The 27,552-nt window shown below is 29.4% G+C and overlaps 1 protein-coding gene across 1 annotated transcript in view; it reads left to right on the plus strand.

Moving 5' to 3' along the window:
- Positions 1 to 27,552, plus strand: part of LOC129222499 (coiled-coil domain-containing protein AGAP005037-like) — a 202,453-nt gene that overhangs the window by 159,218 nt on the left and 15,683 nt on the right. The window contains exons 8-13 of the mRNA XM_054857012.1: positions 10,714 to 10,871; positions 16,412 to 16,566; positions 16,669 to 16,784; positions 18,230 to 18,360; positions 19,953 to 20,028; positions 20,843 to 20,926. Coding sequence (XP_054712987.1) covers positions 10,714 to 10,871; positions 16,412 to 16,566; positions 16,669 to 16,784; positions 18,230 to 18,360; positions 19,953 to 20,028; positions 20,843 to 20,926 — 720 coding nt within the window. The remainder of the gene's footprint in view (positions 1 to 10,713; positions 10,872 to 16,411; positions 16,567 to 16,668; positions 16,785 to 18,229; positions 18,361 to 19,952; positions 20,029 to 20,842; positions 20,927 to 27,552) is intronic.

Genomic DNA, 27,552 nt, shown 5'->3' on the forward strand with positions numbered 1-27,552 from the left:
GGGGTTGTTGTTGTTTACATTGCACTCGTGGGAACCTCGTGAAGTTTGTGGCTGTCTGAGTAGTATTCTTTTGCTTAAAAGTGTTTATGTGTCACACTGAAAAGACTTCACTTCTGAGTTGGCATTTTTTTATTGACTTATAAAACTATTTTTTGTCTGCAATAATATTTTAATGTTTGCTGAAAATCTAAGGATTGAGCGCAAGAATGAGACGATCTTATCATTATGTTCTGTTCGTAGTGATCGGGATTACATGATTTACAAGAAAAAAAAAGAATAAAAGAAAATGAATGTGTAAAATTTATTACGAATTGATTGATCCTGTTTAAAAGCTCTCTTTCACCTGAAGTAAGTTAACGGAACTTAACAGTTAAGTGCATACTAGAATAACAAATAAATCAATAACCTTTGTGCTAAAAAGTAAAATAAAAAATATAATTTAAAGTTGGCCTCATTAAATAGAATGCTTATTTATTAGCTGAAGTAAAAGAGGTGAACTCTTATAATATCACTCAAAATGGTCATTCCATATCAAATCAACCAATAAAAAATAAGTTTTGAAGGTCAATATTTTAGATTTTTATGATTTTTTGCCTGTTTATTATACTTACCTCCAGGATGAAAAACTGAAGTTTCAAATTTTTTCAACAATTCTCTGCAAAGTTATGCGTTTTTTTTAATTTTGGGGGAATCTTAAATTTTGCATTGATCAAAATCTTAAGAGGGCTGTAATTAAAGTACTATTTGAGTTAAAAGTCTACAATTGGTGCTGCTTTGTTCCCTCCTTCATGAGGTTTTAAAAAATATGTATAACAAAGCCTAGTTCCTGAAAAAAAAAATTTTTTTTAATAAAAAGTTTATATATTTTTTTATTTTGTAAAAATTCAAAATCGAAATTTTTAATTTTCTTGAAAAAAATATATGTTACTTAGCCTTTGGTTAGCAACATTTATGCAAAATTTCAAGGTGGCATTTTTTTGGTATCATGCAGAAAAAAAAAAAAATTTCCTCTTTCAACAGTTGCTTCAACTCTAGTTGTAAAAAAACACCTGATCTGTTAAAGAGTAATTCATGTACACACCATAGCTATATTGCATTAAAAAACAATTACTTAGCAATTACAAGCATTTATAGCTACAAGTACAAGCAATTTTTCGGTGAAAAAATTTATAATTTAAAAAGTAATTAATCAAATTTGAGATTTTTTATTTAAAAAAAGTGATTTACTGAAACTTTTTAAGCACTATTTTAGCAATAAATTTACTCTACTTTTATCCAATATATATATATGGGGCATTCCATGTCAAATCAACCACAAAAATGGGATTTTAACACTCACCGTCTCGGAATTTGATCAAACTTGGTATACTTCATCCCTTTATGGTTACAAGCAACCCCCTAATTTTTTTTCTTTCAGTATCAATGCGTTTTGATTTTATAGCCTTTTGAAATTTGGCGATTTTACATTTTATGTCATTTTCGAGACACTCAAACTGAGATGATGTTGTTTATGAAAAAAAAATTATTTCTTGGTAACTAATGCTATAATCTTTTTGAAAATTTTTACACAAAATAGAAAGACTTTGAACATGTTGATAAAAAATATCTTTGAAATCATAGTTTGCACAATTTTTTTTTTAAAAATTAGAAAATTGAAAATGTTGATTTTTTTTTTTTAAAGGTGTTGGCAAAAATCTGAATTTTAACAAGAGGGTCAGTTTTACAAATCATGATATTTTTAAAAAATGATCATGAATATGTACTCTAACTTATCCAATGAAAAACATTAGGGGACTTTAAGGGATTCTGCCCCCCCCCCCCCCCCCGTCCTCCCCACATTATGGAAAAAAAGCGTAAAACATTGTACAATCTCTTCCATATTCTTAAAAACAGAATTGTCAACAGTTATGATAAAAATTGAAATATTCAGTGTGTTGAATATGAAACTCAAATATTTAAAAAAAAAATTAATTTTCTATTTTATTTGAAATAGTTTAAAATATGTCAAATCAACCACAAAAATGGGATTTTAACACCTGGGCAGTTCTCAAAAGGTGGGAGCAAACACACACCTCAACTTTGAAGCTTCAACACCAAATAACTTTTATTTTAATTAACTCAAAAAATTTTGAGTTAAACTATAATACTGTATAGAGACAAGAATTGACATAAATTATGGGAAAAATGCTCTTTAAATGCCCTTAAAAAAATATTTTCTTTGCTAAAAGGCGCAATTTTGGACATACCAAAACGTTAACTGAGCAAATGTACCATTAAAGAAAAATTTTTTTAAATTATTTCCATACGTTTCAAAAAAAATTTAAAGGTATGAATCTTACACTGAATAATTTTTTGTTAATATTTTACACAAATAACAAAAGTAAAGACAGATTATTCACTTTGTAAACGATTTTAGAAAATAGTAAGTTTGAAATTTGATGCATGTCCAAAATTTACGATCTTTACAATGCTATTTTTTGAGAACTAAGTATATGATGTTTTCATTTTAAAGGTGTTTATCGAGCCTCGGAATCAATTTTTAATTGTTTAAAAGTGTTTTCATAAGCTTTTATGCAGTATCTTAGAAGAAAAATATTTTTTTTTAAACGTACATGTGAGATGTCCAAATGGCGTTACGATCTTGACGCCGATAATTCTGTCCATTTATTCATAATTTTTGATGATCTACTGTCTTCTAACCTCAATAAAAAACGTTATTATAATGTTATCTTCTTTAATCCATTGGTGTTCTGCATAATTAATATGTTACACATTGAACAATACATAAATTACAGTAGAAACATGGCTGCTTATGATCGAACCGAAAGCCATTTTGCGCTAAAATCGCCAAGCAAACCTCCGTTGGCGACAACACAGTAAACGATAAGCTAAAGGTTACCAGAGGGGAATTCCAATTTGACAAATGTAGTTTATCCTCAGCTGTACCAGTTTTGGCGACTTTATCACCTGCGCTAGCATTTTTTTTTTTTTCCGCTTTTATTATTTTAGAATTCTTTTTCTCTTCTTTCTTTTGGAAACATAATTTAACGATCTCCAAATAGAAATACGAATTTCTTTCTTCAATAATTTTTTAGACATCATTTTAATTCTTATGACATTGGAAAAAATATTCATTATTAAAACTGATGTCACTTTTTACAATTGTATTATTTTTAATTTGAAGCTTTTTTTTAACCTTGCATCAATTTCTTCAAAATCATTCCAAAACTTTATTAAATGTAAGGAGCAGCATGTATAGCCATTCAAGTATTTCATTAATATCCTCTTTATTATTAAATTGCAAAATTTAAAAAGTAGTAAATAAAATTTTCATTGGAAAAGTTAAAAATCAGATTAACAATTGTCAAAAATGGTGAAACTTACGTTATGATGATGTCCAAAATCCGTTACCTACAGGAAAACAATGTCCAAAATCTGTTACCTACAGATTGCTGATTTAAGTTGCTAATTAACAATTTTTACAAATACCTGCTGTCTTTTCATGTTCATATATTGTGTTCTAGGTATGCATACTATAGAATAAAATCAAAATTTATGTCAAATTCGAAAATTTTTGAAATTGCTCAAAGTTAACTTTTTTGTTCCCACCTTTTGAGAACTGCCCACCTACCATCTCGGATTTTGATGAAACTTGGTATACTTCCTTATTTTGTGGTTAAAGGCAACCCTTTAGTCTCTTTTGTTTCAATCTCAATGTATTTTAAATTTGTAGACTTCTGAAATTTTTCGATTTTGCATTTTTTTGTCATTTTCAAAGACACTTAACTAAGCTGTTGTTAATGGGAAAAAATGTTTCTCAGCAACTAATAATATTATCTTTTTTGAAAATTTTCATAAAAAATGTTAAGACTTTGAATATTTTTATTAAAAATATTATAATAATCTTAATTTATACTAAAAATTTTTAAAAAATCAGAAAGTTAAACATTTTGATTTTTTTTTTTTTTGTCAAAAAAACCATTGTCAAAATTTCAAATTTTTATCATCAGGGTCAGTTTTAAAAATCATGATTTAAAGAAAAAATGTTCATGAGTATGTGCCCTAACTTTTCCTATGAAAAAAGTTACGGGTCTTTTAGGGATTCTGTCCCCTCCCCCCTAGAAACAACGAAAGCATCATAGAGAAAAGCTGTTCCATGTCTTTGAAACAAGAGTTCCCAGCAATTATTTAAAAAATTTAAATATAAAGTGTGTTAAATATTAAACTCAAACATATTAATTTAATATTCAAGCTTTTTTTTACTTGAAATAGTTAAAAATTGTTTAAAATATAGACATTCTGAAAATAAGATATCATGAAATTCGAAAGTTGCAGACAACAATATCTGCATACTGATTACTGCATTTTAGTCCAGACAACTTGAAACAAAAGTAAAGTCTTCACACCAATTCATAATCATGCAGTTTCTAGTACTTTCAGGATCCGCCCCCCCCCCCCCTCCTTACGTTTGAGAAAATTTGCTGTTGTGGAACTGTTTTTCCATTATAGTTTTACTGCTGTACAACAACAAATTCTTCCTTTTAACTTCTTGAAATTACATTTAACACCCCTTAAAAATCAATGGCCTGATTGTTTAGTAATAATATGTTCTAAATAAAGTAAATTACCTTTCCCCCTCCCCTCATAGCAAATCAAGAAATAAAGTTATGTTTATGCACCTCTCGTATTCAATGGATTTTGATATTTTTTTAATGACAATTGGAAAACATTATTATTTGCATGAAAAATTTTTTTTGTCCAGATTCCCCCCCCCCCCCAGCTTAGTGTCATAACTCGCAATTTTTCCTCAACTTACTGGGATTCTAAAATTTTAATTCCTAAAAAATTTCTGTCTGTATCACTTATACTTAAACATTCACATTATGAAAATTAATTCCAGTAAATGAATTTTCTATTCTTTTTGTTTTCTTTCTTTGAAAAGACATAATAAAATCAATAATAGATTTGAATATCTTGTGAGGAATAAATACATAATTGTTGAAAAGAGATAAAAGCTTCTTGTTAGTCGGGTCTGCTAAAGATAACAAGTCCTGCTCACACTTGTTTAGAAAACTAGTAATGATGCTTTCTTTGTCTACACGCCTCCCATGGGTTAGATTTTATCCTACCCTATCAGAATTGCACTAACAGCACAGAGTGGTTGCTGACTCCCCTGGATAAAAGATAGAATTCTCTAAAAGAGCTTTTCTAAAATTTTGAGAAAAGTCAATATGAAAAAATGAATTGTACTAGAAAAGCAATTGGATGTTGACTTATAGGGGTTCTAGCAAAATGTGTGTCAAGTTAGAAAGGTTTTCGGGCGTTAAAGTTAGCATTAGGCCAACCCTAAGAAAAATAAATGTCGAGTTACCTGAATTATTAGTGTGTGTCCAATTACTGAAGTTTCACTGTATTTAAACTGGAATATATATAAGGTTTATAAATCATTAATACAAAATAAAAAGTGGCTTAAAAGAACATACTGCCCTTGATAAAAACTAATGCAGCAGTTGAAAGAGGCATCAAGAAAAGGAAAGTGTCTTTTAAATAAAAAGTAGTTAACAATCATAATATAAGCAACTAACTATAAATGTAAACCATACAGCTTGCTGATCAGCTGTCATCTAATACCAGCTGTTCCTTTATGGGAGCTAGTAAAGCAACCATAAAGTTAGGGAGGTGGCAGGCAAATATATTAAAAAGAAAACAAAACATCTAAAAAAATTACTAGTGAAGTGTAAAATAAAAATACCTGTCATTTGTACAATTGCCAGGTTATTAGGATCCATTTATGATCATAGAAACACTCAAGATAACAAAACACACTTTTAGGGTCAAATGAGATTGTTGCAAAGCCTTAATTGTAAACATTTTGGAGAATGGTAACCATTTTAAACTCATACCCAATAAATTGCTATGTTAAACCAAAACTTTTCTGGGTTATTCCATTGGATCAGAGATAAACAAATCAGAGATAAACATCAGTTTCAGTTCGATATTGCATTAGATTAATGAAACAAGTTAAAAGCTCTGAGCTGGTATTTATAGGATTTTTAATATTTTGGATAAATTGCCTAATTATAAATCAGAATTAGATGAAAAGTTTTAATTTCTATGTTGTCCTAAGTTTAACAATAATTTTTAGTATGCATAAACTGTAGTAGGAAAATTTCGAATTTCGCGATATTATCTTATTTCTATTGTTTATTATTAATTAATTTTTTTCAATTCAAAAAAACCTTGAGTATTTAAATGTTTACATTTAAGTTCAAACACTAATGTATTTCAATATTTAAATTTTCTTTAATGCGATTATTAACTTAGTTTGTAATATTGCGATTAATTTTTTTTCATTTATCAAAACGGGGCAAGGCAGGGGGGGGGGGGCAGAATCCCTCAAAGTCCCCTAAAGATTTTCATTTTATATGTTAGCACACATGTTAATGATCATTTAAAAAAATATATAAATAATTTTAATTTAGGCCCTCATGCCAAAATTTTAAAATTTTGAATATCATTTTTTTGTTGAAAAAATTTTAAATTTTTCAGTTTGTAAATTTTTTAAAATTGTTGAATACAAATTTAGAATTTTGACATATTTTTTTCTGAAATACTTGAAATCTTAATATATAATAAAAAAAAATTCAAAATTTTTTTTATCTTTAGTTATTGAGAAATATTTTTTTTTTTTTTTTTTTTTTTTTTTTTTTTTTTGCGAACAGCTGCTGTTCATTCTCATAGAACTGTAAATGACAACTAACGCAAAATCGCAAAACTTTGAAGGGTCAAAAACTAAAAACTACTTTTAATAGAGAAGAAATACTTTAGGAGGTTACTTAGGACTATGAAAAGAAGAAGTATACTAAGTTTCATTGAAATCTGAGATGGTGGGTGTTGGGGTGTGGTTGAACTGATATGGAATGACCCATATATTATTATACATACACAGAGTTATTTGGTTTAAACCAAAATGTTTTTTGTACAGCAGCCAAATTCTCCCCCCCCCCCTTCCAGTTTTCATGAAATTTAACCTTATTAGAAAATATAAAATTCAATTCATGCAAAGTTACCAGCAAATCTTTAGTAATAAAAGAACAGATTAAAAAATTGCAAAATTGTTTTTATTATGTTTTTTAATATCCTGCAAGTTTTCTGATTCCTCTTCCTCCCAGTATTTCCAATCAATGCATCAATGCAACTTTAGGTACTTAAATGCACAAGGCAGACAAACTAAGTTTTTAAAAATTAAATGGAGCAAAACCCAAGTAGTCCACTGTCATTATTCTCTCCCCCCCCCCCCATCTTTTACATTTCAAAATAGCCCAAAAAGCATATTTCAGTCAAAACTTCATCTTACTGCTTAATTTGCTTGGCTACTTAACATTTATAGAGATACATCATGCATCATGTATCGCTAGTGTATAATATGAATCCAAACTCTAAGTAATTTTTAAATAATGAAAGAAAAAAATAACTACAGAAGTTCAAAAGTACTTTGAAGGCATAAAATGGCTCTAAATCCAATACAGTCAGAACAAGGAAAAAAAAGATGCATCAAATTTTGAAAACATAAATATGCATGAAACTCTGCGCTTAAAAGTAAAATTTAATGCCTAATTTTCACTTTTCGAAGAACTTCTTTTGATCATTATTTGGATTTAAACAGTCAAAAAAAAAAAAAAAAAAAAAAATGAAAGAAAGAAAGAAAGAAAAAACGTAAGAAAGAAATTTAAGGCTGGAAAAGACAAGATTTCATTCCTGGTCAGCTACAATTAATCAGGTCTTAATGCTGATAACTCTGAACTACGTAAAAGATAAATGAATAAACCTTACAAATTGCAATAATAATAATAATAATAATAAAGTTATCAACTCTAGGGTGTCCCACCCTTCAAATGAAACCCCATTCACATAGAACGAATGACTCCATTAAACAGACACCCCCTTAAATATCTTCATGGCACAGTATTTGCCATGCTACCCCCCCCCCCCCACCCCGATAATCATCTGGTCAAGCTAGTACGAAATGTTATGTAAATGAAGAGGTTAAATGAGGAAATATTTTTTTCCTTATATTATTACAAGAATGCCATCATGAAATTTTGCATAAATGTTGCCAAAATAAGACTAAATAAAATATTTTTTTTTTCAAAAAAAAATTAAAATTTCAATTTTATGTTTTTTTTAATTTTAAACTTGTTTTGAAAAAAAGGGAGGGGGGAGAAATAGTTGCTAGGTCATGTCATATGTTTTATAAAAACCTCATTAAATACTGAACAAAACAGTACCAGTTTTAGCTCTTTAAGTCAAATAGATTTTTAATTACAGCCTTTTTAAGATTACTCAGTAATGTAAAATTTGTGATTTCATCAAAACTTAAAAAAATTATAACTAAACAACAAATGATTTAAAAAATCCAAAACTTGGTATATTTTTCTTGTTTTACTAATGATCCATTTGAGCCGAAAATCAGCAAAATCCAAAGTCATGATGTTTTGGCCATTGGTTGATTTGATGTGGAATTACTCAAAAATGTAATATTTTCTAAAGCAGGGTTTCCTAAACTTTTTTGATTTGCTTCACTCTCTAAAGAATTGGATTTTCTCCTCATGGCAACCTGTTCTATATCTGTTATATATAACATATATAGAGAGACCATGAGCATTGTGGTACCCCTCGTTTGTCCCTGTGGCACCCTCTTTAGGAACCCCTGTTCTAAAGGTTTGTAAAGCTAGTCATTTTTAAATGATTAACTTTTTACTTACCTCTGCGTGAATGCATAAAAATCATTAATTTCCTCAGGGACTATGTATGTTCTCTATACATTCAGATTTTTTGGAATAATGGATAATGTTTCACATTTTATTGCTTGTGTAATGAGTGTTATTAGTGATAGTTAATGGTTGCAATAACTCAACAGCTCTAAAATTTTGTTAAAGATCCTCTGTAGAATCACTTCTACATATTCCTGTTCTGTAGAATTATGGCCCATTTTCTAGACTGTGTAGCTTTTCTATGGAAACTTAGAGTTTTTAAACATTGTTATGTATAGGTTTTCTATTGAATCTGTACGAGGTTTCTATGGAAAGGTTATGTGGACTACAATAGAAAGTCTCCAATTGATCCTATAGAGGAGAAGTCATTATTTTATTGAGGGCAGTCTAGGGCAATTCTACAGCAATAGGCAGATACATTTTTAAATTTCTCTACAAATGCTTGAAATATATTAGATCCTTGTTCATTGCATGATGAACATTATGAAGACCATGGACTCAACTTCTATAATGGAATTAAATTTTGGAAGTTTCCAGAAATTATTTTTTAAATATTTTTTAGCTCAGTAATGGATGGATGTCATGAGATATGTCCAGTACTGTGACAGTACTAGTCTCAAAAAATATTGTACCTACAGCTCATAGAAATCTTCAAAACTGAATTTCAGTATAAAAAAGTATGTTCTTCATAATGGGGGTTCATGCGATGAAACACAGCTCTTATTTAGAGCCTTTGTGGAGTGTTTTTGTGCATAGATTATTATTGCTATTAAAATTCAAACTGCTCACAATCTTTTTATAGAGTTTTATCTAAAAATTTCATTTGGTATCCCTTTTAACGGCTCTTGGGATTAAGGATGAAATGTATTTCATTAGTATATGTCCTAAGAGTATGTTTAATCCATTAAAATCATTATATTAAAAGTTTTATAAGCGTTAGTTATGTGCCTAGGCATTTAAATCCAACTCCATTGCAAGCATGAAAGTTATCCACAGAAATCCAAATTTTTAAAACATTGAATTTTTTGAAATCAACCTAAACTCGTTGGAAAATCATGACCAAAAATATGGATGAGATAACTTTTAAAAACCAGTTGCAGTAGTTGAATAAATTTTCATTATTTCCAACACATATAAGCGAAAAATAAATTTGTTTTGAAAACATGCCAACATTGAAACGTGCATCGCTGCAAGTGGCATGCCATGATAGAAAATTCAATCCTTTTGCATCCTGCAAATATTTTATTTTTTCTGAAACCTGAAAACTTTTTTAGCATACATTAGCTTTAATCTCCTCATTTTAATATTTATTCCAATAATTTGTTTATTTTTCTTCTTTATTTTATTTATTTATTTATTTATTGTTGTTGTTTTTAAATCATTGGTAGTTTTTTACTTATCTCATCAATTCATTTTATTGTGTAATTTAAAGTATTTTTAATGCATTTCACAACATCCTGATTTGTGTATCTAATAGGACATATCTAAATATGCTTGTCCTTATTGCAATAATTTTCAATCCACATTAAATCCATTCAGTTTTTTTTTTTTTTTCAAACTGACACTTTTATGCCTGCCGTTTGGGTTATTACTTTAAAAGCCCAAATGAGGCCATAAGAATCAAAGGCATGTAAGTGGACTTTAAATTAAGTTTTGATTAAAACAAGTTTAATGTTTACCTCCTAATATGGCTTTCAGTGAAACATTTTTCAAAATCATGCTATACAACAGAAACTAGCAGGGTTACAAGTACAATCTCTTGCCCCAAAGTAGTGGTGGGGGCCCTCTTATTACTTGTGTTGACTATCTCCAGGTTTTCAATTTTGGTACCTACATCCCTTTGCTTCTTACTGCCTCAAATGTAAAATCTTTGGTTTGTAATTAAAATCATATTCCTTTTGGTAAAAATTCTTAATATAACATGTTCTAGTATGCATAGGTTAAGGATGGAGTATATGGAGAGGCAATTAGCTAGTTTGACTGGACTTGTGCAAAAAGCACTCACAACTGGACCACCAAATAAAGTACCAACCCCACAGCAGCAGGCACTTCAGCAAATACCAACTCGAGATTGTGATCCAGGCAAGAACAATACTAGTAAGTGGAATTTTCTTTCTCTAATACAGTAACCCCTTATTGCAATGTGCCTTGTTATATCGCTCATTCGCAGTGGCGGATTACGGGATAGTGAGGCCCCAGGCGCAACCTGATCCGGAGGCCCTTGACAAAACAAAAATGATATAGTTAACTAATATAAACAATGCAGAAAATCAAAAAAATTTTTTGTTCTTTGAATCAACAAGATTTGAGGGGAAGGAGGTAGTTACTTCTTATTTAAAAGGAAAAAAACGACATTTCTGACCAAAAAAAAACCAAAACATTGGTGAAAAATTTTGCCTCTCTATATTTTTACGTAATTAAGCTAGTGCAAAGGGTGAGATCAAAGCTCCAGTCTCCGGCATCTAGCAAAATCCCAGCTTTTTTTGCGCTGTTTTTCAATGCAAGTGTAATTTAGAGGCGCAACTAGAAAAAATTTTTAGGGAGGGGGGGGGGAGGCACTTGGACAAAAAAAAAAGGAAAGAAAAAAACCTTTGATTTTATAGGAAAGGTAAGGAAAGGGGGGAGGGTAAAAATTTTGAAACATGTAGTTTTCAAAACGCATTTTAAGACTTTCTTTGCTGATGTTATGGGGTAAAAATGTGTTGGGGACTTAAAAAATAATAGTTTCAAGTATAAATTTGTAACACTGTAAAAGCATTCATTTAAGCGAGTGGTAATTTTTGCGAAAATAAATATGTTAGTGACTTCGTTTTGTTTTAAAGAAGAACATTTAGCAACTTTTAATAAGTTTACTATTCCTTTTGTTTTATTTTATTTTATTTTTAAATTTTGAAAACAGTTTTTAAAAACAGATTAAAAGCGGTGGTGCGGCGAGGAGGAGTTCGTACTTATCTACAGGTTCATGCCAGCTCATTTCAAGCATAGTCATGTTTAATTACTACTCACTAGACCATCACCAGAAAGAGAAACTCATATTTAACTAAATAGAATCTGAAAAATATCATTATTTCTTAAGTCAAATTTTATTCAAAAATTCATAAAAAATATGATCCCATTGAGATTTAACTTGAAATTTTGCACAAACGAAGATAAAACACACAAATATTGAAAAATTTGAGATTCAAAAAAAAAAAAAAAATCATGTTTTCTGAGAAATTTAAATTTTACTTTTCAAAAATGAAATTTTTCATAAAATTAATAGTTGCGTATCATATTAAACAGCAGCTCATGTACTTTAAAATGCTTTTTACCAAATCTTTTTTATCTATATTTGATGCTGAGTTATCGTCTATTATATGTTCAAGCATTCATGAAAAAAGAGGGTTTTTCTAAAAATCAAAATCTCATAAATGAAAAAAAATAATAATAATAAAAGACATACAAATCTAAAAATTTTAACTTTTGATTACCTCGAAGAATACAATCGATGAGCCAAATTTCAAAGAAATACAAAAATGTGAGGGAAAAAATTTCTCAAATTTTGGATCACACTTCACATGGAATGAACCGGCTCTCTTCTCAGAAATACGCTCTTTAAATATTTCCAGAGTAATTTCCTTCATTTGAGTTTTTTTTTTTTTTCTTTTTCTTTTTCTTTTTTTTGCTCATTTCTAAGCATTTCTGGAAAATGAAAAATCACTTAAAATTTGTGAATCTAAGTTTAACTCGGTATCAGTTTGACCAAGCAACACCATTACGTCAGCTCATAAACGGGGAAAAAACTTTTACGAATATAAGCAACTTCTGTTACGTAAATTCATGTCTTCTATTCAAGGAACACTGTATCTTGGTTAATATGATATACAAACACCCTATGCTACAGTTGAAAGCAAATAATAAGAATTTACTACACTATTTTTTATGGATAACTAACTCACTAAGAAAAAAACGGGTTTCCCTGCTTACACAGGGCGAATAGTTTACATCGATAGCAGGAAAAATTCCGGCATCGTAAAAAATGATGCGTAGGAGCAGTGCATCAAAAAAAAAAAAAAACGCTTTGGCTCTTTCAAAACGATTTTGTTTTTAAACTTTTAAGTTATAACTTATAACTAAACTGCTAACTAAGGCACTACAAAAGAAAAAAGAGAAAAAAGTTTGATTGCTCACCTAAATTCCAGTGTTCTTTTATAACGGAAAATGCTGCTTTTCCTATTAAACTAGAAAGAGGCTAAACATGGTGACAAGACAACAAGATAACTCTGAACTGAATTGAATTGAAATGTACAAGTATAAAGAGAGGAAAACGGCTGTCGCGGTCATTTTCTCAAGGTCAAAACCCCGGGGTTTTGTTATATATTAGAATACTGACGTGAAACTTAAGCAATACTAAATAATGCTTCTGCTTCCCCATTAGTTTACAGCCTTGAGCCCTTTGTTACGTCTTATCTTAACACCCCACTTTCCTGGGGACTTGTTTGAACAAAGAAGTGGGAGTTCTCGGATCTACCCCTCCCGCAATAATAAAACTGTGCAAGTGCAGGGCCTAGGTTGCAAGTGTCCCAGAAGAAGCTGAATTCACTGAAGGTCAAAGATTCATTTGTGTTGCCCCACTGACTTTTCTCTCTGGATTTACAGAAACTTTTCTTTTATCCAGACAACTGAGAACTGAATTCATCAAAGAAGTTCAAATTAGTATGTAATTTGAAAAGTAAAAAAACTAAATTTTTCTGAATATTTTCCAAACATAAAATATTAAGGGAACGAAAAAAAGTAATACATAATTTAGGAAACTGATTTGACGCTCCGTGCGGTCCACCTTGCCCGCCCATTTCGCTGACCCTGCATTTGACATCAGCAGCAGCCAGGGCCTGATTACTGCACAGGTCTACATGGCCTGGGCCTGGGGCCCCACCTTCCAAAGGGGCCCCTAATTTCTTAAAGAACTCTGCATAGCTTTACAACTATATGAAAAATACAAGTTATTTTGAAATAATAATAAAGTTTTGGCTTGTGTTGTAAAAAAACTTCCTTAAAAGGGACTTTTTATTCATTCTGCCAGTAACGAATGTACTTTATTATAAATATGAGGAGCCTCAAAGGGAGTTATTAAATGTACATGATAAATGATTTACGCATAAATAAATGATTGACAAAGAGGCCCCCAAAAGAGCATTCCGACAGGCCCTATACCTGTAACTCAACCACTGTAGAGTATTCATAGGGGGCCTCCAAATTAACGTGGGCCTACGGCCTCACTTTTAGTTAGTCGGGCACTGGCAGCAGCAGCTACGTACAACAAGTTAAAGACAACTCTTCTCGCTTGATTATAGAGCCAGGGGTGATTGTGAGTTCATCAAAAAATACCTGAAAGTTTCAAAACGAGACGGGGGGGGGGGGGAATCTTTGACCATTATTACTTAAGTGCACCTTTGCCATAGTATTAAATAGCTCTAAGTCAAAATATTGTGTGTACATGTGATTAAATTTTTAATGAGTTACAAAGTTACTTTTGAGCTGGTGTTATACAAATTATCTTGACATTTCTTTGTCCATCTTAAGGCTCTTGCAGGTATATTTGATGAGTATTATATAATTTAAAAAAATTGCGGAGGTAGGGAGATAAAAGCATAACAAAAAAAAACATAATTCCGGTATTTTCGGACATAAAAATACCGGAAATACGTCTGAAAATACCGGAAATTCGGTAAAATACAGGAACACAATCACCCCTGTATAGAGCACGAAATATACTGCTTGTTTTAATGAAGCATTCCGGAGGAAAGAAACAAATATATTTTTAAAAAATTTGAACCTCGTACATACAAAAAAACATACTTTTTTTCTAATATCCCAATTTTTTCTCATGGAAAAATCCATAGAAAGCACCTGAAATCTGGGGCCACTTTTTAGACACAGGGACCATATTAGGAGCAATAGCCCGCTCCTAAAATCCATGACTATCTGTCAATTTCCATGAGTTTTGAGCATTTTCCACTCAAAATTATGACTCTCTATGGCAAATCCTCAAAACAAAAAATTTTGGTTTCGAGGATGTGACACTTCGCGGCTCCGAGGCCCCTGCTTTGCTGGAGGCCCCAGCACGCGCCTCATGCGCCTATGCGGTGATCCGCCACTGCTCATTCGAATGTTTGGCGTTTTTTCTTTGTCCCCCAAAAAATTATATTAAAAAACAATGTTGCTTTACAATTGACATTGCAGGAAAAGAAGGTTATATTTCTCAGAAAAGTATTTTCTTCGTTTTGTAATCAATGAACAAAATTGTCATGATTTCCATCGACTTAACTCGTTGCAGTTTAAGAGGCAACTTTCGATTCGTATTCTACCATAAAACAATAAAAGTATTTAAAATTATTTTTTATTAATTTAAGAGAGAAATTGGCAGACATTAATTTTTTAAATTAAGAAAATTGTCTTCATTTCATTAAGTTTTAGGTTAATAGAATTGTTACTTTTTATGATTTCTGTTATATCGGGTTTTAGAATACATCACGCTTTTTTGTTGTCTCCCGACACGCGCAATATATTTAGGATTTACTGTACAACGATAAAAGTATGTTCTACATCCAAAATGAATTTTCATTTGAATCACTTAGCTGCCAAATAATAGTCAAAAAAGAAATTTTTCTTTATGATTTGCAAAAATTACATCAGTATGTATTATAGTTTCTTCTATTTTTAAAAAAAGTTATAAAAACACAGACAAATTATTGGTTTATTGTTGCTGATACTTGACTCAAGAGATATGTTTGGTTGCATTTATTAGTGACCAAAATAAAAATAGTGGGATAAGGAAGAAAAATTCATAACATATGATTGAAGCTTGTATTGAAGCAAAATTTAAAATTTTGATACAATTGAAATATTTACCAAAGTAAGTTTTTTAGAAACAAAAATAAATGTATAGCTTACATAAAAAGATTAAAACTCAGTTTCATACTCTAGGAAGATTATTTTGCCTAATTCTTCAAAAGAAGGAAAGTATTATTTGTTTATTTTTATTTATTTATTTTTCCTTTTATTGTGTCTTGTGTTTGCATGTTTTTAATTTATTTCAAATCACCCAATCATTGTATTTCAATAATAGATAAAGAAGATAGACTGCAAGCAAGATTTAAACCTTCCCTTCTACCAAAACCTACTCAAACAGCTGTCATGTACGACAGCAGAGAGCATGTTGTACCCAAAGGTAGTCCTTTAATTGTACTTCCAGCATGTGTTTATTTATTTATTTAAATATTCATTTATCCTTTTCACTTGATTTACTTTAGTTTAAAATAATCTTTGGCCTTGAAAAGAAAACTCCTAAAGCATGTCATCACCCAAGATATTTCACTCTTCCTGTTCGGGCTGTGTTCCCAGCCTAAAAAATATAAAACTGTATAAAGTTGTGTGTGTTTACAATAGTTTTGAGTTTTTGGAAAAAATCCCTGATCTTTTTAACGACTTTTCAATATGATTTCAATATATTCCATAAGCAATGATGACACAAATCCCAATGTTTAATAATTTGAAAAATGGCTAACAGTAAAATTTTAATTTGTTTTTTCATTGGATTGCATAAAGGATACCAAAGATCTGTAGTATTGAATTTATATTTATTTATTTATTTTTAGAAGTTCATCTTACTCCTGAAATGTATGTTCAATTAAGACATTTAAGGAAGCAGACCAAAGATCTTCGCCTTGAGGTACGCAATCTTCGACGAATTGCACAAGCACAGTCAGTTACAGCAAGAGACACAGTGAGGGAAACCTGTATCAAAATTAAGGTACCTTAAAAACGAGTTTTTTCTATACTGCATATTCACATGATACAAAAGTTATTAATATTTCTATGACTCAGTTTAATTAATTTTATTTTTCCCCACTAGTCTATGTTAGCATCAGCTCAAGCAGGAGAAGACCAAGTATGTGCCGAGAGATTAAGAGTTTCTCGGGAAGAAGATCTATATAGACAAGATGTAACAACATTAGAAAAAGATCTAACGTAAGTTTTTATAATGTGATTAACTGTTTGGCTGTATTTTAAATTGCTCAAAAAAGATGACAGTTCTTGTAATAACTTATATTAGAACACTAAAGCAAAATGAAACACACAGTGTATAGTGCACATGTGTTTTGCAACGAAGCTGAACTACAACCCATCGACTGACTGCAAATCTTCAGTGTATTATTTAAACCCTCAGTTCTTTGGCTTTCATCCCAAGTAAGTGTTTCAGAAATAGTTAGAAGTACACAAACAGCCATCGGTTAGGTTTGAAAAGTCATTAAGCTTGGCTGTCAAGCAATATTTGAGGAATTCATGCAAAATTTTGCTCTAAAAATTGGGCGATATCTGACCAATTTCTTAGTTAGACTGTTGAGCCCTATGCTGTACTTATTCTTAACTTAGTAACAAAAGCAACTTACAGACAGATTAAAAAATGATAAAATTGAGCAGAATTTAGTGGGACAAACACTAAAAATGGCTAGATTATAACATATTAAACTTAGTAAAACACATAAATAAACATCAATGTACAAATTCAGTTAATTCTCTACTTAATGATTTTCAATGGACTGCAAAAAATTCTCTTAAAGTAGAATACATCTTTAAACAGGATTTTTCTAAAACTACAGTGGATTGTCCGAGACCATGAGACGTCATTTTTAAATTGAGAAAATCATTAAATAGAGCTTCATTAAACAGAGAACCTACTGTGTTTATTTTCCTTTACATTTTCTAGAATAATGAGTTGCATTGTACTCAAAAGTAAGTTTTAACACTTTTGTTAATGTACTAAATATTATAAAGTGCTGTCATGTTTCGCTTTTGAAAATTATATACGAAATTATTTTTATTTTCCTAAGTATTACCGTTTTATGTTCTGAATGTTAATAAATTTTGCTATTCTAAATTATCTTGTCAATAGGTAGAAGTACAACACATCAATTTATTTTTAATGTTACAAACATAATGTATTTAGTAATTTTTAAGTATTTGCTGTACAATTTTTGATTAATCATATTTTTCTGTCCCTCACAGCTATCTGAAATCAGCATTTGAACCTTTGGTAGTGCATCAAATAAAGATGGATATATATAATACTTGTTTGAAACGTATAATGTGTGCAATATATTTGTCTGTTTATTGTTTTTAAACTAAGCTATGTATTTTTGTTTAGTTATTACACGGCAAATAATACTATAAAAAGTACTTTAAAATATATAGGAAGATTATCAATTTAAAATTTTGTTTTGTGCTATTGTGGGAAAATAATTTTAAATTTCGTAAATTTATGTAAAGTAAGTGGGAATTTTAGTGTTGTTTTCACTAAAATGTTTTAAAATCTATAAAACAGAAGTTTTTGTGTGTTTGTAAATATAAAAAAAAATCAGAAATTTTAAAACTATTTTATAGTTTAAAAAAAGATCTTTTTTTCCCTTTTATAGAGAATTAGAAACTCAAGTAGAAGAATTAAGAAGCAACGTAATCAATCGCAAGTGCCGAGTAAATATGAGTGATGTTGAAGGCATGGCCTTGGTACTAAGTAGAGCTAGCAAAACAGTGGCAGATTTAAAAGGTACTAGTATTATGTTCAGTTACTAAATTCATTTAATTGTATTGCATAAAAACTTTTGCAATTCCATTGCATAAACATTTATACAATTGCACTGCACAAAAATATATGTAGCATTTTATTTGATCAGATATTTATTTATTTTCCTTCATTCTTTTAGTTTCCAAATAATGAAATACAGTAGACCCTGGTTTTACGAGAATTTTTTTACGCGGTTTTAAGATTTGACACCTTTATTTTATGCAGGTGAGTTTCGTTTTTACGTCGATGCGGCAATGCAAACAGATAAAATTTTTCCCTCTTTCAAAATCTGAACTGCTAACGATTGCAGATTACACATAATAGATTGCATTTTGGCGTGCTAATAATCGAGCTTGGGCCACTGGAAACATTTTATGCGATTGGTTCCAGAGCTCTTTCCAGAAGTACAGTTATTAAACTCACACAATTCAGAACTCACTGGAAAAAGAGTTTTAAAAAGTGACAAAGGATGAGAAAACCAACGAAGATACCAACATCGATGACACACAACCAAAAGCGTTCACATTGAAAAATTTGAGCCATTCCTTGACAATAGAAATGATCTTTCTGATTTGTTAGTGAAGAAAGATTCTATTATGAAAATGAAGCAAGTGATCATAGATGCGTTAATGCTCTGCAAATAACTACAGAGAAAAATTCTTAATGACTGCCAAAAGAACAGCTTCTTTTTATAAACAGAACATGAAATTAATTTATGTTTTCCTTATGCATGTTGTGCATAGAAATCGATATAAGTACACATTAAACTTATTATACGTACAGTTAGTCATCACTAAATGAAGTATTTTTTTATCTACCGAACCTAACCCCTATCTTAACACTAATATTAGGTCTCAATTTACGAGCCATTTCCGTGGAACGTAACCCCTGCATAAAACAAGGGTCTACTGTACTTTCTGAAATAAAATTTGTATCATCCAAACGTATATCAATTCCACAAAAAATTTTAATGCAATAATTTTTTTCTAAAGAATTGACTAATCTATCCTCTAAAAAAAGCAAGCTATCTATACATGTGTTTCTGGCCTACAAAGACATGAATATTTAGAGCTGAGTCCCCTGTCCCGCCCTTCACGACCTTTACACTATAAGCACGAGGCTCCAACTATCTGACCTGTTGGGTCTTCATTTTAGGAAGCTATGCATTAAAGTAATGCATAACAAAAAACTGAATAAATGGGGAGGGGGGGTCGGCAAAACAAGCAACATGTGAATTGTCTTTTTTTTTCTCCTAAAGAGGTAAGAAAAAAAACTTTAAAATGATGCTTAACTTATGAAGAAATCTTAAAGAACTTAAGAAGAAATATTATGAATTTCTCCTTCTATTGAGAAATAACACGTATGATACATGAAATATTGCAGTAATTATTTTTTAATTATTGTAATTTTTTTTCAGTAAAAATTAAAGACATGTTAAATCATCAAAATAATAATTCATAGTTAAAAATTTGTTTGTTTTTTACTCATTTAATATTTAATGCAGTTCTCTTTCATTAATATGAATTTATAGTAAAATGTGATTTTTTTTTTTTTTTTTTTTTTTCAAATTACAGCCCGATTTCCTAATTTACAAGATAGTCTTAAATCAGTAATGGCAGCAGAAATGGAAGTTGTGGTAAGAGAAGAAAAGTAAGTGCACACTTTTCCATGATGAATTTATGTAAAATATTTTGAAATTCTTCGCTAAGTTACTTGTAGAATAAAAAAAATCTGTAGTACTTGAACACTTGGAGTCCTTGCATTTTTTTATTCCAGAAATGTATATTTGTTTTCTTCTTCTATGTTCTCCCAATTACATGCAGCTTTCTTCATTACTTCAGGATGGTATGTTTACTGGAATAAAATACTTGTAAAGGTTATTATAAATTTCTATGTTTTGCATATGCACAGTGAAAAATTAATTGCTTTAAATGTTAATATTTTATCAAATTTTCCACATTTTAATTTCAGATTTTAGTATTATAACTTCTCTTGTATGCTGTCCTGTTTTCTGCAAGTTTGTTAAGGTTTGATGGCAAACTCAAGGTGTTATGAGTCAAAAATCGTGAAATAAAATTAGTATTTTTGAAAGACATGCTTATATCTTTGTGAATATAAGTGATACTTTCACGAAAATATTTAAAAAATCCTACATTATAAGTAAACTTATTTCTGCAATTTATTGCTTATTCCCTGCTATTCACGACTAAGTGTGATCAAAAACTTTTTTTTTCACAATTTGTTGCTGGTTCTCTAAATACATTGGTGTTTTAATTTCTGTTCGAAAATGATAGGTGGAGCATACCTTTTATGTGATAAAAGTTAAAGAATAATTAGTCTCTTATTTCTCAAAAAATCCATAAAAATGTGAATTTTTGAAATTGTTCCAATACTTTTGGTGATATTATGTATTTTTATTGTTATGAGAGTTGCTTGTGTACTGATTCCCATTGCTGTTTATTAGGTTTTTGAAAGAGGAGCCTGATAGATTAGAAACAGCACTTCGCAGATGTAAAAAATTAACAGGAACACTAGTAACATTAAAGCGGTATGATATGTTCTTTGCTTTTATCTTTTGTAATACTAAGTTCTTAAAAAATATGTGTCATGAAAAGCTCTGAAATTTTAGTTTATGGGACACAGATTAGTAATATCGGCTCATTATCATTTCAAATTGGTGTACATTGTTTTAAATTCCAAGCTTTTGTTTTAAAAAAAACACAGCTGTACTTTAGTTAAAACATTTGCTTTTTCTCTAAGTTGGTATGTTTGACATACCCAAAAATTGAATTTCACTAACAAAAACACCAATATACACACTATTTATTTAATTTCATCTGTAAATTTAAAATCTTTTATTCATTGATTTTTCTTTCTCCAACTGCATACCTATTGTACCAACAAAAAAAATATATTTTACTCCAAAGATAATTTCATTCCCTGTTACTTGAATCCTAGCCTTCTAATGTTGCAATTTTATTTGATTTGTTTTGATTAATTCACTTCTAAGTTGTAATGAAGATTCAGTTCATATTGTTACACAGCATCATATCATTATTAATAATATTATTTTGACTTTTTTTTTTTTTTTGCTATAATAGTAAAAGCTTTCGGCCATCTCACAAACCTTGCTTGTGTTACAAATAAATACACGAAACAACATACATACATAATACAAGTTTGAATAATTTTGGTGACTTATAACTTATAAATGAAAGTGCTGAATAAGCAAAAAAACAAATAGTGCTTTTTCTTTTTTTGTATATATTTTTAAAAAGTGCACCTCGAGGACGCAGTCTTTTGTTAAATATGAATAATTCTCCGAGTCAAGACACTGCAGTTTACTTTTTATCGTAATTTTTTTTTGGCTGTAGTTTTCCTTTTGATATTATAAATGGGATACAATATGTAAATATGGCATCTGAAAATACATTAGCTACTTTCAAAAGTTTTTTTGCTCATGATTAACTGAAGCACAACAATAGGAGTTCATTTGATCTAAGCCACTGTAATATGGTGCAAATTACTTTTTAGTTTCCAAGATTATAAAAAGATACGGATAGAAACACAGTTTGAAAATCAGACTACAACATTCAAGCAAGATTTTTAAAATATACAAAAAGAAAAAGAAAAAAAAAACACTATTTTTATATTTCGATTACTTTTATTATGAGAAATTTATTTTTGAGTCAAAAAACGATCATTATGATTGAAAAATTTCCATAAGCCATTAATCTTGATTTTATTAGCCATATGACCCTATTTAAAATGGTGTTTACAAATAGAAACATTATTAACAGCATTGCTGCTAGCCCCAGTACCTTTTGTATAGATGTCTTGTGAATGAGGATCAAGTAATACGGAGTTGATTTTTTTTTTCTTGTATGCATAAATGCATGATTATGTGCTAGTAAGAGAAAAAATATTTTAGAAGTGAAATAGCAAAATATGCATGTTTAAACAATACACCTGCGTTTCACATTGCATATTTTTATTTTCTTGGTTTTTAATATTCAATTTTAAAAAATAGCTTAAATTAACCATGTCCAATTATGCCTTGGCATGTAAATTATTATTATTATTTTTTTTTTGACACATTTTGTTACACAAAGTTGGCAATCTTGGAAAACAATATTACATAATATAACTTCTTATTTCTAAACAATTATCACAATATCAGTTGATTAGTAGAATAAAGTTTATATGGCACTTTCACTATCAACAGTATCTCATAAAATGCTTTTTTAACAGTCAAACCTTTATATCTTGAGCATTTTACAAACATTTTTAACATAATAATAAACGTTTTACATTGTCAAGTAAACAATTATTAAAATAATCTACCGTTTTTGTCTTGAACAAAATATTTTATTGCTGTGAGGTTTCCTTTACTATATTGTAGTTCAAGAAAATTACAATCTTTGTGAAGATAATTTTTACATGTAATAATTGTTGAAACAAAAGGTGTTAAATTGCATTCACAGGAAGTTCGGTATGCAGTGACAACAACTTTTTAAAAATATTGTACATTTAGTTGGATTTTGAATATTTTTTCCCCATTTCTTAATTTTACTTAAATATATGATGCTTTAAATTTTGTATAAAAATTGTTTATCATTCAAAGAGTTTTACTCCCAAAAGCATGATTGCTTTCACTTTTTAAAATGCAAGTTACTGAACTTCTTCATCTACTTTTCTTGCCTTCAAGTCTAGAAGAAACATTCTACATAAACTATTTCATTTTCTGACTGTTAGAACCTATATTTTATAGGTAGTAGAAGTGGGGAGAGTGAGGAGTATTTTAAAATGATTAAACAAATTTGCATTGAACTCAAGATAAAAGGTTTGACTGTACATAAATAACATTTAGTTCTTGATTTTCTGATGCTTTTTAGTTTGCATGAATATGTGTTTGTAAAAATTTGCCTACTTTCATATTTTCACATTGCTCTTGATGAATGCATTAAAATTCTGGTGCGTAAATTCATCTTTTAGAAATATTAAAATAATGTTTGAATTTTCTGTATTTTGCACCACAAGACACGGGTCTAGTTGTTAAATGCACGAATCTATCACATGGTTTAAAGATTTTGTAATAATTGTAATCAAAATTTGATTTAAGAATCAATACAAATATACTTAATTTGACAGGAAACAGATCAATATATATATTTATGTAGGAAAAGGTAGCCACGCTGACACTCTGATTATTAGTGCTTTGAAATGCCATTTTTCCCTGATTTAATTTGATTTTAATCATTTATATCTTTGGTCCTTGCATAAAACTAATAAAGTATGCACATATGCTTTTCTTTTATTTTTAACAAGTAAACTACACAACAGTTTGCATGCGTGCTGCATTTGAAATAACCAAAGTAGATTGTAGGCATTTAGATTAATATTTCTCAAGATTTTATGTGTAATGCATATCAAAAGTTTGAACATCTAAAAATCAAATTCGTTGATCAGTAAGTTGCTCACTCTAAAACTACAAAGCCTTAGTTATTATTCTGACAAATCAATGTGTTTATTAAAACTCTTAACCCTATTTTAATAGTATTTAGCAATATATTGTTATTTCTACTGCTATATTAGTTTTTGGGCTGGTTTTTAAAACATGAAAAAGTTAGCACTTGATTATTTGCTCTTTTGTAAAAAGAAAAAAAAAAAAACATCAGATTTTTTGAACTTATTTGATCAACTTATCAAATTAATTTCAAATTAATGTTTACTCATGCAGCACTAATATGACTTATTATATAATAAAGTCAATACATTTTTGCTATATTGTAACTATTAAAAGTTTTTAATGTTTATAAATAAGAATAATTAATATTACTCTTCAAGAGGCTCTTTTGAAAAGAACAGAGCCTTAGTTAGTATTCAGGATAACGAATATGCTTCTTAATAATACTTAATTGTTATTCTGAAGAGTATGTAACAGTATATTGTTACTATTATTAATTCTTGGAATGGTATTTAAAGCATGAAAATATTAGCACTGGTATGATTTGCACTTTTGGAAATAGTTTTAGTAATTTTTAAACTTATCAATTCTAGTAATTGAACTCATTTACATTGAAGTTTACTCATACAGCACTTTTGCAACTTACAAGATAATAAAGCCATTATGGTTTTGCTTGTCATCTTATAATTTGAACAGTTAAATATTTGCTGTTATGAAATAATACACGAATAAAAGTACACAGTTTAAAATCACAATAGTAATACTTAACATCTGTAAAAACAAAATTATATTGAAACATTTGCTAAATTAATATTTATTAAGTACTTTATTCATTATCCTAAATTTTCATTCATATTTTTTAGTTTCTTGCAGTAAAGAAACTAAAATTGAATGGGAAGTAAATAAACATATACACACGCACAGGATCTAATTAAATGACACTTATTTCCATTTGTTGCTTCATTTCAAGGGGGTAGAAAAAATAAGTTTGTAATTCAAACAAAGTTTTTAATAAAAAATCTGTGCACTTCCACATGTCCTCCTTTAGTTACCTTTAGTGTTTACAACTTTGGTTGTCAAATCAATCCATAGCACAGATCCAGTGTGTTCATAGCTTTTTCTTAGAGCTATTTGAGATTTCGAGGAAATGTTTGATCCAATCTTCAATGCTTTTGGCGTTGGATCTTTTTCTTTCATACATTATTTTAAGCATTCGTTCTGCTATTGCTAATTTCTTTATAGCACATCAAAAAGCAATTTTCGCTTGTTTCTGCAGTGATATATTTTGTTTATCTTGTCAGAACAACAGCAGGTGCATCATGTTATCAACTAAAAAAAAAATTACAACTTTAAATTTTGGACAGCACCATCCTATATCTTTTTTTTTTAATTGAAGTTTAAAATTAGGGTTGTATGACTTTCACATATTAAACACATTTCGACATCATTTTAAACAAATGTAAATATTAGCATAATCCTCCAAATTGTAGGATATAATAAAGTTACACTAAAAAATGTATTGATTATGTAGGTCAATTCCAAATAATTTAAAATACGTATTATATATTTCATATGTTTTTAAAATTTCATCAATAAACTATTTGTAGTTAGCCTGAACTTGTTAAACAACTTAAATATGAGTAGAGGGGAAAAACTAGAAGAATTAAAATTTGATAAAATGTTGTTTCTGTTACTTATGCCACTTGGCTGACAGTCAGCCTGAGTCGAAAATTCTGCTTGATCCATTATCTAATATAATGTAACTTAAAAAAAAAAAAAAATTAACTGCTCAAAAGCGTCTGAATGTGTCCTGATTTTTTTGGCAAACAATAGTGGTAATTTTTATGACATATCATGTGTACAATTAAATAAAGTAACAATAATTACTTATCCTAATTGATCTCTGGCATGTTTTAAATGTTCAGTAAGTAACTTGTGTATTTGTATGTTTGAAATCCTCTGCACTGAGTTTGAAGCAAATAAACATTAGTTATAAATATGTAGTACAATTCAAATGTTTGGTGACAGGTTGTATAAAACCTTACCCTTAATAGTTCACATCACCGAAGCTCATCCACTTTCAAAATAGTCACCTTGAGTAACTATGCACTTCTGCCAATGTTCGTATAACTTTTGGAAGCACTCCTGAAAGCCAATTTTTGCACCCTCCTGTAAGGCCTCCTGTGATGTAGCTTTAACTTCATCTGATGAAAGAAAATGGCATCCCTGCAAATGTGTCTTAACTGCTGGGAACAGGTAAAAGTCACATGGGGTTAAATCCAATGAAAGTTGGAGTTATTTGTTTGACATCCAATCAAAGTGTGCATCATCAACATGGAAGCCACCTTCTTCACCACAATGAAGTTAAAGCTGCATTGCAGGAGGCCTTAGAGGAGGTTGCGAAAAATGGATTCAGGAGTGTTTCTAAAAGTTATACGAACAGTGGCAGAAGTGCATAGTGGCTCAAGGTGACTATTTTGAAGGTGAATGTGCTTTACTGATGTGAACTATTCAGGGTAAGGTTTTCTACAACTTGTCCCCGAACTTTTGGATCGTACTATGTAAATTTGAAGTTGCTAGAAATATGTGATTTATTTTTACACTAGTACAAAACTTCATTAAAGATATAAATTTGTTCAGTGTTCAAATAAATTAAATATTTGAAAGCTTCAGGTCTTCATAGAAGCAATGTTTATTGGATAAGTTATCAAAAACTAATATGCATATGTTGTTAGCTTAAAGAGAAAAAATTGTTTTTAAAATTAAAGTCTAGATTTAATTAAAGATTTTTTTCAAGTTTGACTAATTCCTTATACTCAAAACAGATAATATTGTCATGTATTATTCTTTTCTTTGGAAAATTAAATATGGGCAATTCCACCTGTAACTGACTGACATTTTTTGAAACAAAGAATATGTATTTTGTAATATTAAACATTAAATATACATTGTAAAAACAATATTGTATTTGGAATATTGTATTTTTTAGGCTGAATTCAATGATATAATTAAATTCTCAAAATACATTTTGGACGCTTTTTAAAAAAAAGTTAAATTTATGGTAACGTACTGACATACTTCTTTTTTAAATGTCAATAGTCAATGGTAACTGACCATGTTTTTAATAAATATTTAAAAATCATCCAAAATGTATTTCGGGAATTCAATTATATCATTAAATTCAGCTTTAAAAATACAATATTCCATGGTAAAAGATTGTTTGTGCAACATATTTTTTCATTGAATGTTACAAAATACGAATTGTTTTGTTTCAAAAATGTCAGTCAGTTACCTGTGGAATTGTCCATATAAGATAATTTCCTATTTTGCTTAGGGTACTAAAACGCATTTCACTTGAAATGTAAAGCTGTATATTTTGTAAAGTAAAACTATTTAATTTTGCATGTTTAGTTGTTTAAATTTTAGTTATTGAAAAAAAGGCAGTAAAATTCAAGGAAGTACCTAAGTTTTAAATAGATATGTCTTTTGAAAAGATAAAAGCAGTTGCAGACTTGAGATTAATAGAACTCGACTTTCTTTTTAAGACTTGGTTAAAATAAAGTAAATCAAATCATGGACGTAGTGACACGTCATTTTACTCTTAATTGCAGATTCTTTAGTTTAAAATTCATACCATTACTGGTATGTTCTCAGTTTAAAGCATCATATAACCTCCAGATGTTTGCTATGAACAAACAAATTGCAAT

Source organism: Uloborus diversus, chromosome 5 (genome assembly GCF_026930045.1).
Source record: "Uloborus diversus isolate 005 chromosome 5, Udiv.v.3.1, whole genome shotgun sequence".
Lineage (NCBI taxonomy): Eukaryota > Metazoa > Arthropoda > Arachnida > Araneae > Uloboridae > Uloborus > Uloborus diversus.